We start from the raw sequence: 20,082 nt of genomic DNA on the forward strand, positions 1-20,082 counted from the left end.
CTAGAATCACATTGAGGGGGAGACTACGTGAAAGGGCGCACGGACTTTCCTCTTAGCTCTTCTCACGAGTAAGAAGACTCTCTCGGCTGCCAGCTGAAAAGCGGCCCAGCTTAGAGAGACTGCTGCTCGGTGTTATAACGTGTGTCCATTCCCCATACTGGAAAAGAAACAGGAATCCTTTGAGGAGCATCCTGAGTGTTTTGATTGAACTCGGGTCTTTGTTCCAGAAAATGTCTGTTATTGTTAGCATTTTAAAGCCAAACATAAACAAACCACTGTGTCCCATTGCTGCTGGACAAATGCAGGTGGCTCTTCCTCCTCCGTCATTATTGGGATTATTTTTCTTTCCATTTCAAGTATTTTTGTCTTGGAAATACACCCAATACATGAATGACAACAATCAATGTTTATGCAATCTGTTGAGCCTTACATTTAGTCCATCCGTCCAATTTCTATGCCACTTATCCTCATGAGGGTCATGGGGGTGTGCAAGAGCCTATCCCAGCCTGGTTGCCAGCCAATCACAGGGCACATATAGACAAACAACCATTCACACTCACATTCATACCTATGGACAATTTGGAGTCACCAATGCATGTTTTTGGAATGTGGGAGAAAACCTGATCTCCTGACTTGTGTAGCCAACATGTTAACCACTTGACCACCGTGTGGCAGCCCCACTTCTTGCAGTTCTAGCTCCCAGGTGTCTAAATACTTTTATATCCCCAAAGTCATTATTTTCACAGCTTTTCAAAAGGCAGGAGATGACATGGGTAGGAAGCAGATTTTCACAGATTCACACCCAAAAACCCTCCCTCTGCCTCCACTGTGCAAACACGTCAATAATTCCCATTTGCTGCTCTAAATTATTTTCATAATTTTTTTTTTTTTTTTTGCATCCACCCCAGCCAGACCCTTCCCATCCGTCTACCCCAAACAAAAGGTAGTGCAAAGTTTTGGGCTGAGAAATTTGTTTTTTCAAGCTTTAAAGCTAACAAACATTCCAGATCACAGATGAGAGAATGAATGGAGGGCACCTCACCAACTTGGTGAAAGAAGAAAGTAGTAGATCACACATGTGGACACCATCAATAAGCCATTGTTAAAAGGCCATCACACAATCACACACTATGGGTGGAAATCACAAATTTTACCCTTTGAAAAAAGGCTGGGAAAGTCTTTATTAGATGATTTGTGGTTATTTGGCTTATAATGGGTTTCATCCATCAACATTTTTATTTCACTTACCGACAATTGTCATTTCCAGATTTTTCTGAAAGGATGGTGTTTAAAAATGAAGCAAATAGGGATTAAAATAATTACACTATAAACCTTGTGAAATATTAAGGGAATAAATTAAAAATGAAATAAAGAATACATTGTAATCAGAATACATTTAAAAATAAAACAGAGGATGTTGACTTAAAAGCTGAATCAAGTCTTTGTGGGTTATATTAGTCCATGTGATGGAATCTTCAATATTTATCCAGTTCTTTGACGTCTTTAACAACAAAGTTAAAGACGTGTTCTTATTTTATATTCTTTGTATTATAGCCGTATTATTTGTGCTGTATAGCTGATGTAATATGAAATAGCCCATGTGCATCAATAAAGCTATCATCTTTGAGAAGATCAAATACATTGTTTTTGGTGAATAATATACATATATACACGTTATTGCATAACTATACACATTGTGTGTATGTACAAACGAGGGGCATTAACTTAATTTGTAGACAGGCGCTTTATGAAAGTAAGTACATTTACTTTTAGTCAGACTTGACACATCCAATATGGCGGCGACGTTGACGTACGACTGAGCGCTCCATGCGGCGTCTGTCAATGTCTCTATGGTTTCTGCTGCTTTGTGTCCTGAGAAACGCCGCTGCACGCGAGGCCGTCTGCTATTGGTTGGAAGGGAGGATGGGTCTCTATTGGACACGCCCCCTCCCACAAGCGTTGCGTCAGCTGCATGAAATATATGAACCTGACCGAGCCTTCTTTCACTGCAAAGCCTTCCCTTCCGACAAGCACACAGGCTTCTCCGGGACAAGGAGAAGAATCCTAAATAAACTCTGGATAGACTTTTCCCTCAGACACTACGAAGCTGTGCCATAAAGCGACGCGGAAGAGGAAAACATACCGCATTGCTTGGCTTCTAAAGCGAACCAAGAGTTAGCCTCCTCTTTTAAAAGGACTTCACTAGAAGAGAAAAACGTGACTACAAGAAGACGTTACTTTTTATTCCGAAACGTGAGGCGACTGGCTCGTGAGGAGAGGAAGTGTGTCCCATCATTTTTAAAAGAAGAGGAAGGCAAAGCAATAAAGACTCACCGCCATGGATTCTGGAAAGGTAACTTCTTCAAACCAGTTCTTGTGCCGGTAGCTGAAGTTGCTTATCGGCAGTGAAAGTGTTTCCATACGAGGTCAATGAGTGCACGACATTTTTATTTACCCATGATGCACCTCCCACTGATGTGCTATTATTTTGATACTCCGCACCAATGGCCTCATTTCGAAACCGCACTTTCGAGCATTTAAAATAAGTATACAAAATGTATATATTTATACTAAATAAATAAATATATGTATGTATACAACATTTTAAAAAGCACGGTAGGTGAGATGTTATTACTGAGCCCAAACATTAATAATAGTGAAATATTTGTGGCACCAAGGACAGGACACTTCAGCTCCAATGATGCAATGGCATGATCATCGCACTTTAAAAGGCTTCATTTGACATGTGAAATTACATAAGAAATGCTGCACTGAGTTTTGCTTTGTTACATAATTCTAACAGACACTAATATAAACAAGCTCTAAAACAAACAAAACAAGCTTCTTGCCCCATACAACAAGTTTCTTTCCCCAAACTTTAATTTTATAACTCTTTGAAATGATTCCAAATGATGCCTTAATTTATGCAAATGGTCCAAAGGGAAGATATCAGGATATATTTATACTCTCTGGCTTGTATTGTTGTGAAACCAAACATAACTTATCTGGTGTCTGATAATGCTGTCTCTGACTTGACTCAGACAGGAAATTCGGAAGACACCAAAAAGCATATGGGGACACTCATGAAATGTTTCCTTAGCTGTTTTTTTGTTTTAGCCTTTGACACTTCTCCTCTGTGTGAGTTTTATACTCTCCGTCACCCATCCGTCACCCATATCCAGTGGCTTTGCATATTGGGTGTGGACATGATGGGAATCTGGTCCACATTACTAGTGTGAATGGGATGCAAAAGGATGCATTTCCACAAAGTTCACAATGTCATCAAGAATCGCAGTGATATTTTACATTAAAATACGCCTAATTCAGTATAGCGCTGCAACAAGTGTTGAGTCGATTAAATTAATATTCAGTTAATTGGTAGTATCTTTGTGTTGTATGTAAAACAAGATATTCATTCCCATTATTGCTCTGACTTTGGAAAACGGTGATCAAAATTTTGGTAATCAAAGTAGTTGAGAAGCCATACATTTGTCAATCAATCAAGCACCTTTTGGCTTGTTTGTGGAAACCCAGTGAGTTGATTTGCATGCATGCTGCAAATTGGTTTTGGGCCAAGTGATCATTACAGCCCAACATCTATTGTTTTGCTGAACCTGACATTCTAACCAAATTGTCACAATTTGAGCTGCACGTTGCAGCCGTCTTGGCTTAACTGTGAGCAACTTCTGTTTGTCTTAGTCTGTAAAGAATAAAACGCTAATTGGGGTCAAGCGAATTGTTGACCCGGCTTATTCTCCAATAGAAACCACCTCCTGACAGGCTCGGCAGCACACTGTACACACAAGATGGCCCCGCCTCCATTCCTCCAACAGGTTGACTTTTATGTGCATGAGTGCCCGCCTTCATGCTGCCTTCTCGTGTAATTGTCTCTAGACTTCTAATGAGACCTAATGAGACTGAACTTGCGTTGTTCATCACAGGCATGAGGTGTTCAAGTGAAACTCCAGCCTGTAAATAAGAGTTTACACGTAGGACCTCCTGACAGTCACACACAAGATTTATTTTAAGATGAGCGCTGTCACCAAGGTCCTGGTGTTTGCTTTAGCGACTCACTTAGCAAAGAGCATGGCGACATATTGAGTGTCTGGTATGTCGCTGGCTAAGGCGGTGTTAGAGGATTAGAACACTTTTTTTTAAAATGCATAGACAATGTTACTTAAATATTGTACAAGCTGACCATCCTTGACAAAATTATTGGCAGGTCAAACAAGCTCATTGTTCCATACTGCTTGTATAACGTTTAATAATAACCAGGAATACCAGGAAATACACTTTGCATTTTGATACTGATTAATCGGCCCACTGTAGCCATTAGATGTGAAGTTTTCATAAACAAATACTTATTTTTACAGTTGTTATGCATTATAAATAGTTTTCTAAGGTCATGCCATTTGACTTGTAACATTAAGCACATCTGAACATTACCTAAAAATGTCAAATTAGCAAGATTTCAGAAAGAGCTGTTAACCTTGGGATGCAGGTCCTTCTTGGTGATGTAATTTCTAGAGATCGACCAGCTTTTCACGGCCGATACCAATTATTGTAGTTAAGGAGGCTGATGACAAATATTTGGAGCCGATATTTATTTGCAATAATAGTGTAAAAATGTGCGGTTTACAGTTTCTATTGACACACACCAGGCAGAAGTGGTTGGAGTTGCTGATTCCCTACTGATTTCCTACCAGCCAAAGAAAAATATTTTAATCGGTCAATGGCATTTCACACTGATTTCACATGATGAAAAAATGGCATCCTTGTCCGTGTACATACCCACCAGCAGGAATGCTGTGTTAAAAAAAACAACAAAAAATAGCATCACTACAGGTCTTAAAATGCAGCCTGGAGACATAGGAGCAATAAATTTAATCTGAATCTTAGTCCTAATAGTACCATGGGTCTTCCCAATATTACCACCATTGATCTATTAATACTATAAGTACACACTGGCTTCTGTTCATGAGGCAGAAAGTCAACCACCTTAAATGGGTTTGATGTTTGTCACCATCCTTTCCTATCTATTTGACTTCCTGAATGCAGTGTCATTGTTTACCAGAGTACAGCATCTGGGGGTGGGGGGGTGGGGGGTGCTGAGCGTTCCCAGCCAACACAGTCAACACAGTTACATGTGCTGAGCAGCAATGACTCTGCAGACAAGGTTTACTGGCTAAACCAATAGCAGATCACCACTATTAGACCTCACATTTGCATGGTAGGCTGCAGCTGACTGTGGTATTGAAATAGATTGTGAGGCAGAATATTTTACAACACACTTTCATCCAGAGGCTTCATTTTGGAGCAATTGTTGACTTAAGGTAATTATATTTTTTTTGCAGATGAAGTTAATTATAATTTCTTTGCATAATTTCGTTGCGCATTTCTGCAACGGTATAGCCCCTCCTGCAATTATGTGACTATAAATATATACACTATATATGCAAAAGTACATGCTGTCATTTCTTGTTGGCTCATGCACCTTCCAGCCTCAACTATGCAAAACACGTCATGGCAGCACACAAGCACACTTGGCTTCCATTTGAGCAGAGGTCCCCAAATTACGACCCGTGGGCTGGACACATCCCACAGGCACATTTTGCCCGGCCCCCTGAACAATATACTAGAGACACAGTATGAGTTTTTTTTTCAGTCTGAGACTAAAGACTAAACCTGTTTCATGCTTGACACATTCACGAGGCCATGCGGACCTTGCGCTTGCGGCAGGCATGAAATGGGCTTAATACAGCTTTAATACATGTATAGAACATGACATCATATTCCAGAAACCATCAGAAACCCTTACCCCCCAGTGGTGTCTACAAACCAACTAGAACCTACAAAACGATTATAAGGATAACTTTGAGAGACTGCTTATATGAGGAATTTAAAGGGGGCCTATTATGCTAATTTCCGTCCCTTTGTATGAGTTGTGGACTCCTGTAGAGCAGCGCCACATGATAACCAGCACAGAAAGCTTTCTAGTTTTTCCAGAATACGGGATTACTGGATTTAATGTAAACAGATCCTGGTCTCTTGGTATGCAGGTAAAAGGTAAAGATGTTTTGGATGTTATTTTTAACCCCTTCCCTAGCCCTCATTGTCAGTCATTGCAAACTTCCAAGCGAGTATTTGTGTATGTTTTTTACTCCAAGTTTCTTGGTTCACAGTGGAAAAAAACAGCTTATAGCTCATTGAAACTCTCATTCCTCAGCACCGCCTCTTTAAGTGACGAGCCCTCCATGCTGGAAAGTGCTATTTACTCAACGGGATTTTTTTTGTCAGCTTGATGACACACACACATCCTTGTAGGCTCCGAGAGGAAGGTGGGGCACAGAGGAGGTTTATTTCTGTGGTTTGTTTTTTTTTTAATAGCGTATGCTCTGATACATTTTTCAAATGTTTGACTTTTCCGTTGTTTCCACTTCACAGCTGTTGCTAAAGTGTCACATCATGAACAAAATGCACTCTGAAGGTAGCCAATAGAGGTAGATTTCTTGGGAACTGCAATACAATACATTGTGCAACCCTTGGGGCTCCAAACGTATAACGTAAATGAACTCTCCAATAACCTATGACCAATTTTGCCTGAAGCTCTTGTTTTTACGGTCTGAGACCAGGAAATTAAAGGTGACATTCTTCAATGTGGTTTATTAAATTTGTGGCATGAGAATACCCTGAGCTTCATGTTGATGTAAAGTAATGTACAGAAGTCTGGACGTTTCCCCTGGAGCTGAAAACAAGTTGTTTCCATCAGTTGTCTGCAGAACTGTGTAACTGACCTTGAGTAAGCTATATCAGTTGTATTACCAGATTAATCCATTGGCATGCATGTTTCAAGATAGAAATCTGACTTTGTGTGAGAATACTTTTCTTTACCTGTCACTTAAAATGACCTCTGCTCCATTTTGCTGGTTACAGACAGGCAGTGGAGGAGCAATTAGCTCTGGTCCAGCTCGTGGAGCTGTGCTTGATCCATTTAACCTCACGATTAGTACTGGTGACAAAGTAAACATGTGACAAAATAACAAAATAACCTTTACATTTCCTGAATGACATGATGCTTTTTCTTAATGCCAACTTGGCAGGCACCCACTGACATCACTTCCTGTTGTTTTTTTCTTAAATGCAGCAAATCACCTTCCCTTTGTTGATGTGCGTGGGGACCGCCGTGATCGGCTCCCTGCAGTTCGGATACAACACAGGCGTCATCAATGCGCCTCAAAAGGTAAGGCAAATTGCACCCCCACTCTTGGCTGTTGCCTGTAGGAGTCACCAATTAACCTAGCATGTTTTTGGAATGTGGGAGGAAACCGGAGTAACCGTAGAAAACCCACGCACGCACGGGGAGAACATGTAAACTCCACACAGAGATGGCCGATGGTAGAATTGAACCCTGGTCTCCTAGCTGTGAGGTCTGCGTGCTAACCACTCGACCGCCGTGCCGCCCGTTGCTTGTACTATTATCGTTGTATTTCAAACCCCATAAAGTTGGGTTGACTTGAAAGTTCCCACACAGCTCAATATTCTGTACAAATGCGCATCTTACGGTTATAAAATTGGTTTGCTTGAAAGAACAAAGTATCTTTGATGGACAATAAGTCATTAACCATTTGCCTAATGATAAAAAAAACTTAAGAGGATATCTGTATTTCATGTACGCTAGCAACCCACACATGTATTTTTATTATGTGAAACAATGGCAACCCTTATTTTTACGTGACTGTAGCTGGGTGTTTAAGTGAGAAAAGTTCTTTGGATGCGCAATATTTGCTGATGTCCCCTGCTGAACCTGGCCCACTGCTGACTGCTGTGCTCAGGGCGAGAGAGTGGAAAAGGGGGTGGGCATAGTCTGGGGATAATAATAGCCGCATTGAGGCTTATCGACTCCAAGGACATCTATATTAACCGGCTCCCAGTGATTTCTGTGTAAAACAGCGTGTCCATGCCCTAAAATGGACTCACTGACAGCAGGCCGGGGAAACACTAGGACAAGGATTATTGCAGGAAATGAGTGAGCACCTGTTCTCACAGCGGTGCAGGTACTAAGAAAACATTCTCATGCCCCCCCCCCAGAGTCAATTTATTTATTTTTATTACCAGGAGGGTTAATAAAGGAGACAATTTCCTGGAAGATCACAGCAGGTTTTGTGTTTTTTAGTTTTTTAGAACGCGGTAGTCTGGGCGCACCCTGCAGCCACACAGCCCCCCCTCTGCATGGGTCGCAGGTGTGTCGCCACACTGGCCGAACCTTGGCATGCTATTTTGACATGTTTGCTGTTTAATGATGCAACGATTGCAGCGATGCAAGCAGCACATCCTGGGACTCTTGCACAGTGAATCCATCCATTCATTTTAAATGCTTACCCAGACCCTTCAATACATTTTTTGTATTAAAAAAAAACAAAACAAAGAAACTCAATGTTACGCATGCACTGGAGTCACAATGCTGCCTGACTAAATCTCCTTAAAGTTGAAAACCAGTTGGACTAATTGGTATTTTGATTAGTATGATTGATATAGGTTAGCGCACAGACCTCACAGCTAGGAGATCCGGGTTCAATTCCACCCTCTGCCATCTCTGTGTGGAGTTTACATGTTCTCCCCGTGCATGCGTTGGTTTTCTCCGGGTTCTCCGGTTTCCTCCCACATTCCAAAAACATGCTAGGTTAATTGGCTGGCCACCAGTCCAGGGTGTACCCCGCCTCTCGCCCGAAGACAGCTGGGATAGGCTCCAGCATCCCCTGCGACCCTCGTGAAGAAAAGCGGTAGAAAATGAATGAATGAATGATTGATATAAGCTGATCAGTATAAGGCATTTATTGTTCTTAATGCACATTAATTCCTTAGTATAATTCCAAAACACAAATGAGGGAACACCTAATTAGCACATCACAATTCTTCCATAAGCCACACAATCAAGAGTCCTATTTGACTGCCGAAATAATGAATGTTTTGCACGTGAAGAAAAGCATCAGGTTCCTGCTGCAGCACCGTTAATCTGCACAGGTTGCGGAGGTGAGTGAAATGTGAAAACAGCACGTGTTGGGCTTCACTGAGTTAGAGCCTGCTGAGTAGTACAACGCTGGAATAGAGGCGGCTGTGGCGAGGGTCCGCCTCGGGGATGTGGTTGGTCAATGTGAGCTTTAAGCAGCGTCACATGAAGGTCCGCGGAACAATCACCCTCACACATTCGCCAGTAATCCCTTCATATTAATGACCGCCTAAGAGGATATTGTTTAACCACCACAATCTTAACGCGTCAACAACACTTGGAAGATTATCGTCGACAATTATCCCGTCCTGTCGAGATCACACATCAGCAGAACTACTCCGCTTTGAATACCACCGTTCACCTTGACAACGTGAACGCCGGCCAGCTTGGTTGTCTCCCGCTGACGACCTGGGGGCATGAATGCTGGGCTTGTTTTCCAGGTGCGGGATCGGAGTGCACAGTCGGTGTGTTTGGTGGAGCCATGGTAGTTCTACTAAGGCTGCTTGCACACCTAAAGTAATTAAATTAAATTAAATTAAATTAAATTAAATTAAATTAAATTAAATTAAATTAAATTAAATTAAATTAAATTAAATTAAATTAAATTAAATTAAATTAAATTAAATTAAATTAAATTAAATTAATAAAGGTTCACACAGTAAAAGCAACAAACAACTTAACTCAAAATGTAAACAGGAAGTAGGAAGCCATGAAGAGCGTTGCTTTCGTTTTGTTTGTAACTAATAATGATTTGGGTTAGTTAAACTGTCACACATGATATACTGTAATCTGCCTATAGAAAACAGTGTGTCAGTATAGATGTAAGGGTCTGTGAAGGTCAGGACACTGTGATAACACTAATCACTAAGCACGTTCTGAACGTGTGAGGTGATAGCGACTTGAGCTTTCACAGGAAAGTACTCAAATAAGTTAAATGAGTCCGGGCCAGGCAGCCTTTGAAAACAAACACACCGGCCATGTGACATTTTGGCCTGGAAGTTGGCGTCGGTCAGTCGACATGCTGGTGAAGTCACACAGTGGGTGTGACATATTCAGAATCATATGAGCGTCGCTGCTGTGACGTACGTATACGCAGACACAGACGGTTGTGTAACTGCTGCCACTCGTCAGGCCCCGGGTGGGTGTGTTTGTCAACACAACCGCGGCGGGGGGGAGGAGAGTAAACTTGACACCTAACTGGCTGAAGGTTGCTGAACTTCCTGCTTGTCAGGAAATGGTAACCGTCAACGCTGTGCTGCCACCAGCTGGCTGCATTGCAGCAAATAACATCAAGCTTATACAAATACGACCGGCACTCATGCAGTGGAATGTCTCAAATTGTTTTCAGATCATCGAGAAATTCATCAATGACACGTGGCTGACGCGCTACAACGAACCCATCACAGACAACGGACTCAAAGCCATCTGGTCCGTCGCTGTCTCCATCTTCTCTGTTGGTGGCATCTTTGGCTCCTTCTCGGTTGGGTTCTTCGTCAACCGCTATGGAAGGTAATAAAACTAATAGCTAGTGGTGCGTGTCACATGATTCATATTGTGACTCATATAGTATATTATATAAAATAATATAATATAAAAATAAATGTATCTGATGGAGATCCATGTGGCGCATTCTTTGTAGGTGAGTAAATATTACAAATAAATATTACAAAGGCATTTTGCCACTGATATCAAATACGTTAATGAAGCAATTCATGCTTAATTATATAGCATTGTCAGTATGAACGTATTCAGTATGAGTCTAAACATAATTGGTTTAATTTGTAATTTAAAAAATGAAATATTGCAGCCTTTTTTTATTTTAATCTTATTGAAATTTTCTGCTGCAGACATATTAAATATTAAAATTATGTAAAATAATATAAAATAAATATAATTTGTATATAATAATGTAGCTGAGTAAATATTGCAAGGGCATTTTGTCAGTGATATCAAATACGTTTATGAAGCAATTCATGCTTAATATTATTTAGCATTATCAGTATGAATGTATTCCATATGAGTCACTTTGACCAAGATCATAAATTCACGTTTCGGTTTGTAAGTGCATTTATAGGGGGAGTTGACATTCCGACATACGTGCTGGCTATGTGCAAAATGGGGGAAATCGCTAGCAACACGCACATGGCCCGCATGATTTTTTAAACCGTAGGATTAAATTGAGATGTAAACCTTGCACACAGCCAGGTCGCACGGGCAAAGCGGGGTTAGGAGTGTGTAAGGAGTGCTGCAAGGTTGAAATCAAAAAGAGAATCCAGTCAACTTATATTCCATTTCACCATAGCAATAAGAACAATAGCCAGTACATTTGGTGTCAGAAGTGGGATTTAGCTGGGAAGGGTTGAGCTTCCCTTTGTTCCCCAACAGGATAAGTGGTATAGAAAATATAATGCGCACCTTTTTATTGAGTTTCTATGTGTTCCTTTGATGCTCTCAGGAGAAACGCCATGCTCATGGCCAACGTCCTGGCCTTGATCTCCGCCGCCCTAATGGGCTTTTCCAAACTGGCTTCCTCCTTTGAAATGCTCATCATAGGTCGCTTCGTAGTAGGCTTCTACTCAGGCCTCTCCACTGGCTTCGTACCCATGTATGTGGGCGAGGTGTCACCGACGTCACTGCGAGGAGCTCTGGGAACCCTCCACCAACTGGGCATCGTTTTGGGCATCCTCATTGCCCAGGTATTTTTGTTCCAATATTTCCATGTTGCCAGTATCGTGAGGTCTATGTGAGGTTGCAATCTGGCTATTTTTGATGATGTCAGGTGTTTGGAATGGAGGCCATTATGGGCAACACAAACTTGTGGCCGCTTCTCTTGGGTTTCATCTTCATCCCGTCGGTGATGCAGTGTATCCTGCTGCCTCTCTGCCCCGAAAGCCCCCGCTTCTTGCTCATCAACAAAAATGAAGAAAACAAAGCCAAAAGTGGTAGGTTCTCACACATAAATACTTGGGATTTTTTGGTTCTGGAGGTTGTCTTTAATGCGGACCAATTCTTAGTGCTGAAGAAGCTGAGGGGGACCAATGATGTGAGCGCCGACATGCAGGAAATGAAAGAGGAGAGCCGTCAGATGATGAGGGAGAAGAAGGTGACCATCCCGGAGCTTTTCCGCTCGCCGATCTACCGCCAGCCACTCCTTGTCGCTGTCGTGTTACAGCTCTCCCAGCAGCTGTCGGGCATCAACGCTGTGAGTTTGCGGAATCAATCGCCTTTCACACATCGCACACAGATGCTGACGAGTGTGTCACATCCTCGGTCAGGTCTTCTACTACTCCACTAGCATCTTTGAGAAGGCTGGAGTCGAGCAGCCAGTCTATGCCACGATCGGGGCTGGAGTTGTTAACACCGCTTTCACCGTGGTGTCGGTGAGTATGATTGGGTTTTCAGATATCAAGGAAAATGATGACAAACCACAAATACTTCAGTTAAGACCTTCTATTTTTTTTTCTGCAGCTCTTTGTGGTGGAGCGTGCAGGACGCAGGTCCCTCCACCTGTTGGGTTTGCTGGGAATGGCCGGTTCTGCCCTCCTCATGACTATTGCCTTGGCTCTGCTGGTAAGCGACTTTCAGAACAAGTCCCGTCGAGGTTCGATTCAAGTTGTGGCTATTTGTAAGTAACGCCCTCCTCCTTGTTCTTCTTTCCAGGAGCAGCTCAAATGGATGTCCTACCTGAGCATCGTGGCCATTTTTGCCTTTGTGGCCTTCTTTGAAATCGGGCCGGGTCCCATTCCCTGGTTCATTGTAGCCGAGTTGTTCTCTCAGGGACCGAGGCCTTCAGCCATCGCTGTGGCTGGTTTCTCCAACTGGACCGCCAACTTCATCGTGGGGATGGGCTTCCAGTATATAGAGGTGAGGAGACGGTTACTGTTACAGTCGTATAGTGTATACGTAGGATGTCAAGTGTCAAGATGAAAGTCTGGATCAGTCTAGTATGCTAGTGGCCTCCAGTTACAGAATGATTTAAAGTCACTCTTGCACCATCTGTGTATATATAGAGATAGATAGATAGATAGATAGATAGATAGATAGATAGATAGACTCCCTTTATTGTCATTGCACAAAAACACATGTAAAATACCTGCAAGTGCAAACTGCTCAGCCAGTATTAATGAGTTCTATGACTGTTCTTTCACACAAACTGCCGAGTAACACAACCGGCATTTTAAAGTGCATGCAGAGATAGCTAAAGCTTTTGGATGATTAAAAAAAAAAAAAGTACACAGGGAGGTTGCCATTACTTGGTCAATCAATAATGTACCTAATATTTAAGGCCAGACGGCATGGCGGTCGAGTGGTTAGCGCGCATACCTCACAGCTAGGAAACCAGGGTTCAATTCTGTGTGGAGTTTGCATGTTCTCCCCGTGCCTGCGTGGGTTTTCTCCGGGTACTCCGGTTTCCTCCCACATTCCAAAAACATGCTAGGTTAATTGGCGACTCCAAATTGTCCATAGGTATGAATGTGAGTGTGAATGGTTGTTTGTCTATATGTGCCCTGTGATTGGCTGGCGACTCAGGGTGTACCCTGGAATATGAATATTTAAGGCCACTGAGTGTCATGGATATGCAATACTCTAGCATGTCCACAAACTGACATTTTTCATTGAAATATGATTACAGTGTTTACTGAACAAATATTTAAGTGAATAAAGTCATAATATTGAAAGAGTTGTGAAAGTTGTGATGAAAAAAAGACTGTAAAGTCTGAGACTGTCTTTCCGTACCTAATGGACAACTGAAAGAACGAGATAGCGAATACAAGTGAGTTTCCTCCTTAGGGTGGCTGGACTCACCCTAAGACATAGGATGAGGGGCTCAGTCATCCGGGAGGGGGCTCCCGGACGCCTCCCTGGTGAGGTTTTCCGAGCATGCCCAGCAGGGAGAAGGCCCCGGGGCAGACCTAGGACACACTGGAGGGATTATGTCTCACAGCTGGCCTGGGAACGACTCGGTGTCCTCCAGGTGGAACTGGAGGAGTTGCCGGGGACAGGAAAGTCCGGGCTTCCTTACCTGGACCCAAATAAGTGGAGAAGAATTGAACTGAATGAAAGTCTTCATCGTTTGTTTCTTCCACAGGCTGCCTGCGGTGCTTACGTCTTCGTCATCTTCATCATCCTGCTGCTGCTTTTCTTCATCTTCACCTACTTTAAGGTCCCGGAGACCAAGGGGCGGACTTTTGATGAGATTGCTTCCGGCTTCCGCCAGAGCGCCATGACAGGCGGCGAGAAGCTCTCACCCGAGGAGCTCAACAGCCTGGGGGCTGACTCTCAGCTCTGAAGGGTCCGCTGTCAAACAAACTCATTTTGTCACAGTGAGGAGGGAACCGGAGGGAGGGGGCGTTCGCTCACTAGAAGTAGACTGGTCCCAGTGGGGGGGGGGGGGGGGGTCTACTTTCTAGAAGTAGACAGGTCCCCCCCGTGTAGAATAATTTTCACACTGTCACCACATTTCGGTAGCGTTTACCGTGTGTGATCCTCCCAACTCTGACGTCTTTTGCTGACCCCCCCGCCCGTCCGCCCACATTGTCCAATCGCCCCTCGCATGTCACATAAAAACGCTTGACAGGCACCGTGTGGCCTCGGAGATGTTAAAAGGTGAGTCGGAAGGTTTTCATTATTTCCGAGATATTTTCAAAAATATTTTTAAGAGGAAAAAGGAGTGCCATCGCACTGCCGTACCACATTTTTTTTTATAGATAACTTTTTCACTGAGTATATTTTTAAAAAATACTGAAATGCTCTGACACTGTAGACTCACACTGTAGCTGCTGCACGACCTCTACACTCCACCAGATGGCGCACTTTCCCTTGAAATGCTCCAAATACGTTACTGACAATGACTGTTCACTGTTGACACTTGGGTGTGCTTCTCTTTATATAGAGATATATTTATATTTCTTATTAATGTTACTTGGACGATATTTTACATTTTTTAGAACAGTTATTTAGTGTATAATGTGTAACGTTCATAACAAGGCCATGAAATCAAATACACCAAGTCATAGAATTCAATTCAAAAGTCATTTTAAGAGAATAAAGTCCACATTTTACAAGAATAAAAAAAACTTGTAACTTAATAATTTTAAAAATAATTTACCTATGCTTAAAATGGTCATATTTTGTAGAATGAAATTTACAGGAATTATGTCATTAATTATTATTTTTTTAAAAGAATGAATTCAAAATTATGCGAGAATATAGTGTATAATGTGTAACATTCATAACAAGGAGTGTTTGGGCCACAAAATTAAATTACACCAAGTCATAGAATTCAATTCAAAAGTCATTTTAAGAGAATAAAGTCCACATTTTACAAGAATAAAAAAAACTTGTAACTTAATAATTAAAAAATAATTTACCTATGCTTAAAATAGTCATATTTTGTAGAATTAAATTTACAGGAATTAAGTTTATTATTATTATTATTTTTTATTTTTTTTAAAGAATGAATTCTTTAAATTATGCGAGAATAAGGCTGGAAAATATTTTTTTTATATACATCTAAGTATTACATGAAGATAGTCATTTTAAGAAGCCAAAGTTAAAATATTGCCAATAAAATGTTTTCTGAGTGAAAATGAGAACTTACTAATTTTTAAAAAAATAACATTGAATATGCGAGAATATAATCTAAACTGTAAAAGACAAAAAGTAAATTTTGGGTGTTGTAAAATTGACATTTAAAGTGGTAATTAGTCATTTTCAGAGTACAGTTAAAATAGGCTGTAATGCTGCAAATAGTTTTAGTTACATTAGAATGTTGACATTCAGTCTTTATTATTGACTGTTTCCCTCATAGTAATCTTAGGTTGTTTTTATATGATTTGTCTCGGTTTTTATTCCAAATACAATTTAATTCTCTAATACATATTGGTAATGTTTCCCACAAATGTTACAGTAATATATTTTTAACAATAGTAGCGATCTGGATGATTTTAATTATATTTTAACAACAAAAAATGCAAAATCTGGAATTGTGTGTCAGCTGCATCCTTTTTGAGGAGTGGGGCGGGGTGGCAAAAGTGGACCAAAATGACAGTAGACTTATTCTACAAAACACCCTGAGAGGACTCATCAGCCCCCTCAGTTTAGCATTGGGTTGCGTGTCTCCGTGACGAAGTATTGTTGACGTGCACGGACACGTGTTGTGTTGTTGTTCTCTGCTGCCAGGGACACCAAAGTGGCCTCGCTGTCTTACTTCTGCTGTATCTCTTTTTCGCTTTTCACCTTTTGTGGAAACCAGAAAGAAAAAAAAAAACATACCTTTTTAGCTGCACTTTATTATTAATATAAATATTCACATTTGTCTCTTGACACAGTTCAACTCTTGGCTGATGACTTAAGATGGGAGTGTGTTATTTGTGCATATCTTGTGTTCTTAGTCTGGTGTTTTGTTTATGAAGTGCTCATGACAATTGTTGGTCAGCTAATCGGGACTTTAATCCATAATGACCATTCCATGAATTAGCATTATTAGCATGTACTGATTGCCATACAATCCACAAGTGACCTTTACACAATATCACCAGCACACTTTCACCACCATGGATGCCATCATGCAATTTCAATTAAAAGTACCGTAAATGCTCTAATTATAGAAGTAGATTGGGACAATGATTTGGAGTGCATGAGAAAGGTCTACAACATTAGCAGGTATATTTTACAACACAACAGCAACAGAACCAATGTTGTAATAATAGTAACGAGCAAACTGTTCTGCCAGTAAAGCGGTTACTTAGTTCAAGTTGAGCAATACAACAACATTTTCAAGCGCATGCAGAGTCAATCACTTAGCAGTTACTGCCGTCTTGTGGCATTAATAAAAACTATGCGAGGTTACCGACAGCCATGGCTGTTACGCTAATGTATTTTTAGCTCTAATTACAGCCCCCCGGCAGTTATTGCTTTAGTTAAAGTGCCCAGCATCTATAGGAGACTAACTGAAGGGGCATTGATTGGAGCAATGGTGTAAATAGCAACACGTTTAACTGGCTATTTTATTTGAAAGCTACAACACACTGTAATAAAACACAGCCGCCTTTCCAAAAGTGGCTGAAATGTTTTAACTTGTTTTAGTAGACGGACTGTACTTTTTATGATGCATTTACACGTTGTGAAAATCAGCAGATTTTACAAGGAGCAAAGTGTATGGTGTTCTCTTTTTAGGGCACAAAACATATTGTAGTGTTTTAATACAGAAAAAAAATAGAATTCAGATCTGTGTGTGTTGTTTTTGGAATATGAATGTGAAAAAAATGGAAGGTGTCAAATTGGCAGAATAAACGATGCACATGGAGCATATGATGAATGTGTGTGTTTTGTTATGGTAGTCAACCAGTGGAGTCGTTACGCTTATTCTAGGGGCTGTTCTTAAGCTCCCCGATATAATTTGATATTTTTTATTGAGTTTTTTTTTGACTTTTTTATTTTACAAAAAAATCTTGACAAATTTCATATAATAGGGCAAAAGCAGACTAATAAGCAAGCCAATAAGCAGGCTAATACTAACCTACTACTACTACTAGTAGTAGTAGTAATAATCATAATAAAGAATAAAGATATAATAACAATAGGATAATACTATATAGATTTTTTTAATTGACTTTTTATTTTACAAAGAAAAATTTGACAAATTTCATATAATAGAGCAAAAGCAGGCTAATAAGCAAGCCAACAGGCAGGCTAATACTAGCCTACTAGTACTACTACTAGTAGTAATAATCATAAGAATAAAGACAACGTAATAACAATAGGCTAATTAATAATATAATATTTTGATTAATTTTTTTTTATTTTACAAAAAAAAATCTGACACATTTCATATAATAGGGCAAAAGCAGGCTAATAAGCAAGCCAATAAGCTGGCTAATACTAGTAATAATCATAAGAATAAAGATATAGTAATAACAATAGGCTAATTAATAATATAATAATATATTAATATATAAATTTCATGTAATACAGCAAAAGCAGGCTAATAAGCAAGCCAATAAGCTGGCTAATACTGGCTAATACTAGCCTACTACTACAACTAGTAGAATAAAGATAAAGTAATAACAATAGGCTAATTAATAATATAATAATATATCAAATTTTTAAATTGATTTTATTTTACAAAAAAAATCTGACAAATTTCACATAATAGGGCAAAAGTAGGCTAATTACCAAGCCAATAGGCAGGCTACCACTAGCCTACTACATAATAATCATAAAAATGATGATGGTAGTAATAACAATAGGCTAATTAATAAGATAATAATGATTATTATATAATTGATTACTGTCCAGCGGACAGGTTTTGCAGTGATTGTGTGTACTTGTGTACATTTAATGGCGGCCTAAAACAATTGAGTATCTCTTCTAAAAATGTCCAAAAGTTGGACAGAGGTTTTACTTATTTACCAAACACTATCATCTATCAGCAAACAACCTTTAAATGCTCTTGAACCAGCGGTCATCACACTGCAGGCCTCGGCAGTGAGGTCAACAAAATTGAGTTTGTACACTTGACTAACCCTGATCTGGATGAGAACATTGTTATTATCATCCTGGCTTCTCGCTCGCCCTCCAAACGTCCCACAAAGGGCGGCGTACACTCATAACCAATCATACGGATGACCTTTTACCTCCATAGAGGAGAGCACTTAAAAGGAAGGGAGTAAAAATCCTAACCTAAGGCTGGATTTAAAAAAAAAAAAACATTAATGAGATACAGGGGCATGTATTTTAATGCAGTTTCCAGGATGGACCTGATCCCCCCCCCCCCATATACTTCAAAATCCCCCCTTGGCTGCTTCTGGATGGATGAAGAGGATTACCAGTTCAAACGATTTACCCCCCCAGGTTCAATATAATATGTGAGATGTCCTGCTATTTTTTATTTTATGAAGGAATGTGGGGGAGGGGGGTGTTGGGGGGGGGGGGGGGGGGGCTCAGCAGGAGAAATTCACTAGCCCCTTTTTGAAAAGCAAATGTTTACAATTTCCTATAGCGTGACCGTGGCTTATTGTCAGTGCCCTGTCCAATATGGCACCCCCATATTACATATGCTTTTAAAAAATATAAATTAAATTAAATTAAATTAAATTAAATTAAATTAAATTAAATTAAATTAAATTAAATTAAATTAAATTAAATTAAATTAAGTTAAATTAAATTATTGTTATTATTATTATTATTATTATTATTATTATTATTATTATTATTATTATTATTATTATTATTATTATTATTATTATTATTATTATTATTATTATTATTATGTGCTTGTGTCCACTTTTTCAGGAGCACTATGTCAAGTTTAAATGAAATACTTTAGAAAGAACAGTCGGGTCGAATGTGGCCCCCGGGCCGTAGTTTGCCCACCCCTGCTTCAGAGTCTCTAATCAACCGAACATGCTTGCTTTTCTATTTTAAGAGCTATTCATCACTAGCCTCTTTGTTGCTCTCGTCCATCATATAAGCACTCTATCCTCACTTTTATTAGCACATAGCAATACTATTTAATGTTATTAAATATTGCACAATTCCACAGCACTATATACACAATACAACTGCATACAACCTCAGCCTCCGTCAACTTAATAAAATAAATATTCAATGAAAAAAAATGACTTGACTTCTTTCAAGTCAAGTCAAATCAAGGGATATAATTAAGTCAAAGAAAGTTTTGAGTCGATGGATGACCACAGAAAGGTGTCATCAACACGGGAATTACACAAAAAGACTTGACTTGTACGTGTAAAACAGGTTTATAGTATCATCATCACGAGTCAAGTGTTGAAATGTCTTTTTTTTTCCTTTTTTAGTTGACAGTCAATAACTTACATTACCAGCTGTTTTCTTTACTCATCTGTACACACCATTCATTATTTGCACTAAAGACTAAAATTATATATCTGCAATATGTCTGCAACACATAGTATCTGCTCCTGTGCAATATTATGTGTGTATCTTGAATATGTATATATCTTGTTAAATTTGTCTTTTATACTTTACTTTTTGTATACTTTTTTTTAACTTGACTATTGTACTGAAAGGAGAAGCTGTCCATCTTGTATAAT

General features: G+C 39.9%; 2 protein-coding genes across 3 annotated transcripts in view; one reads left to right on the plus strand and one right to left on the minus strand.

Moving 5' to 3' along the window:
• The window catches only part of phc2b (polyhomeotic homolog 2b (Drosophila)), a 39,238-nt gene extending 36,756 nt beyond the window's left edge, over positions 1–2,482 (minus strand). Inside the window, exon 1 of one of the 2 annotated variants that reach the window (XM_058055805.2) lies at positions 2,335–2,482. The gene's annotated coding sequence lies outside the window, so the exon portion shown is untranslated. The remainder of the gene's footprint in view (positions 1–2,334) is intronic. The other variant, XM_058055806.2, reaches the window with a different exon arrangement.
• slc2a1b (solute carrier family 2 member 1b) lies at positions 1,976–15,087 on the plus strand. Its single transcript, XM_058055813.2, has 10 exons — positions 1,976–2,353; positions 7,145–7,240; positions 10,356–10,516; positions 11,463–11,703; positions 11,787–11,949; positions 12,022–12,209; positions 12,283–12,387; positions 12,476–12,577; positions 12,668–12,871; positions 14,097–15,087. The coding sequence occupies exons 1-10, from the start codon at positions 2,339–2,341 to the stop codon at positions 14,295–14,297; spliced, it is 1,476 nt and encodes a 491-aa protein (XP_057911796.2). The 5' UTR covers positions 1,976–2,338; the 3' UTR covers positions 14,298–15,087.
• Positions 15,088–20,082: the final 4,995 nt, after the last annotated feature.

The sequence above is a fragment of the Doryrhamphus excisus genome, linkage group LG18, assembly GCF_037039965.1.
Source record: "Doryrhamphus excisus strain RoL-2023G ecotype Guam linkage group LG18, RoL_Dexc_Guam_v1.1, whole genome shotgun sequence".
NCBI classification, from domain to species: domain Eukaryota; kingdom Metazoa; phylum Chordata; class Actinopteri; order Syngnathiformes; family Syngnathidae; genus Doryrhamphus; species Doryrhamphus excisus.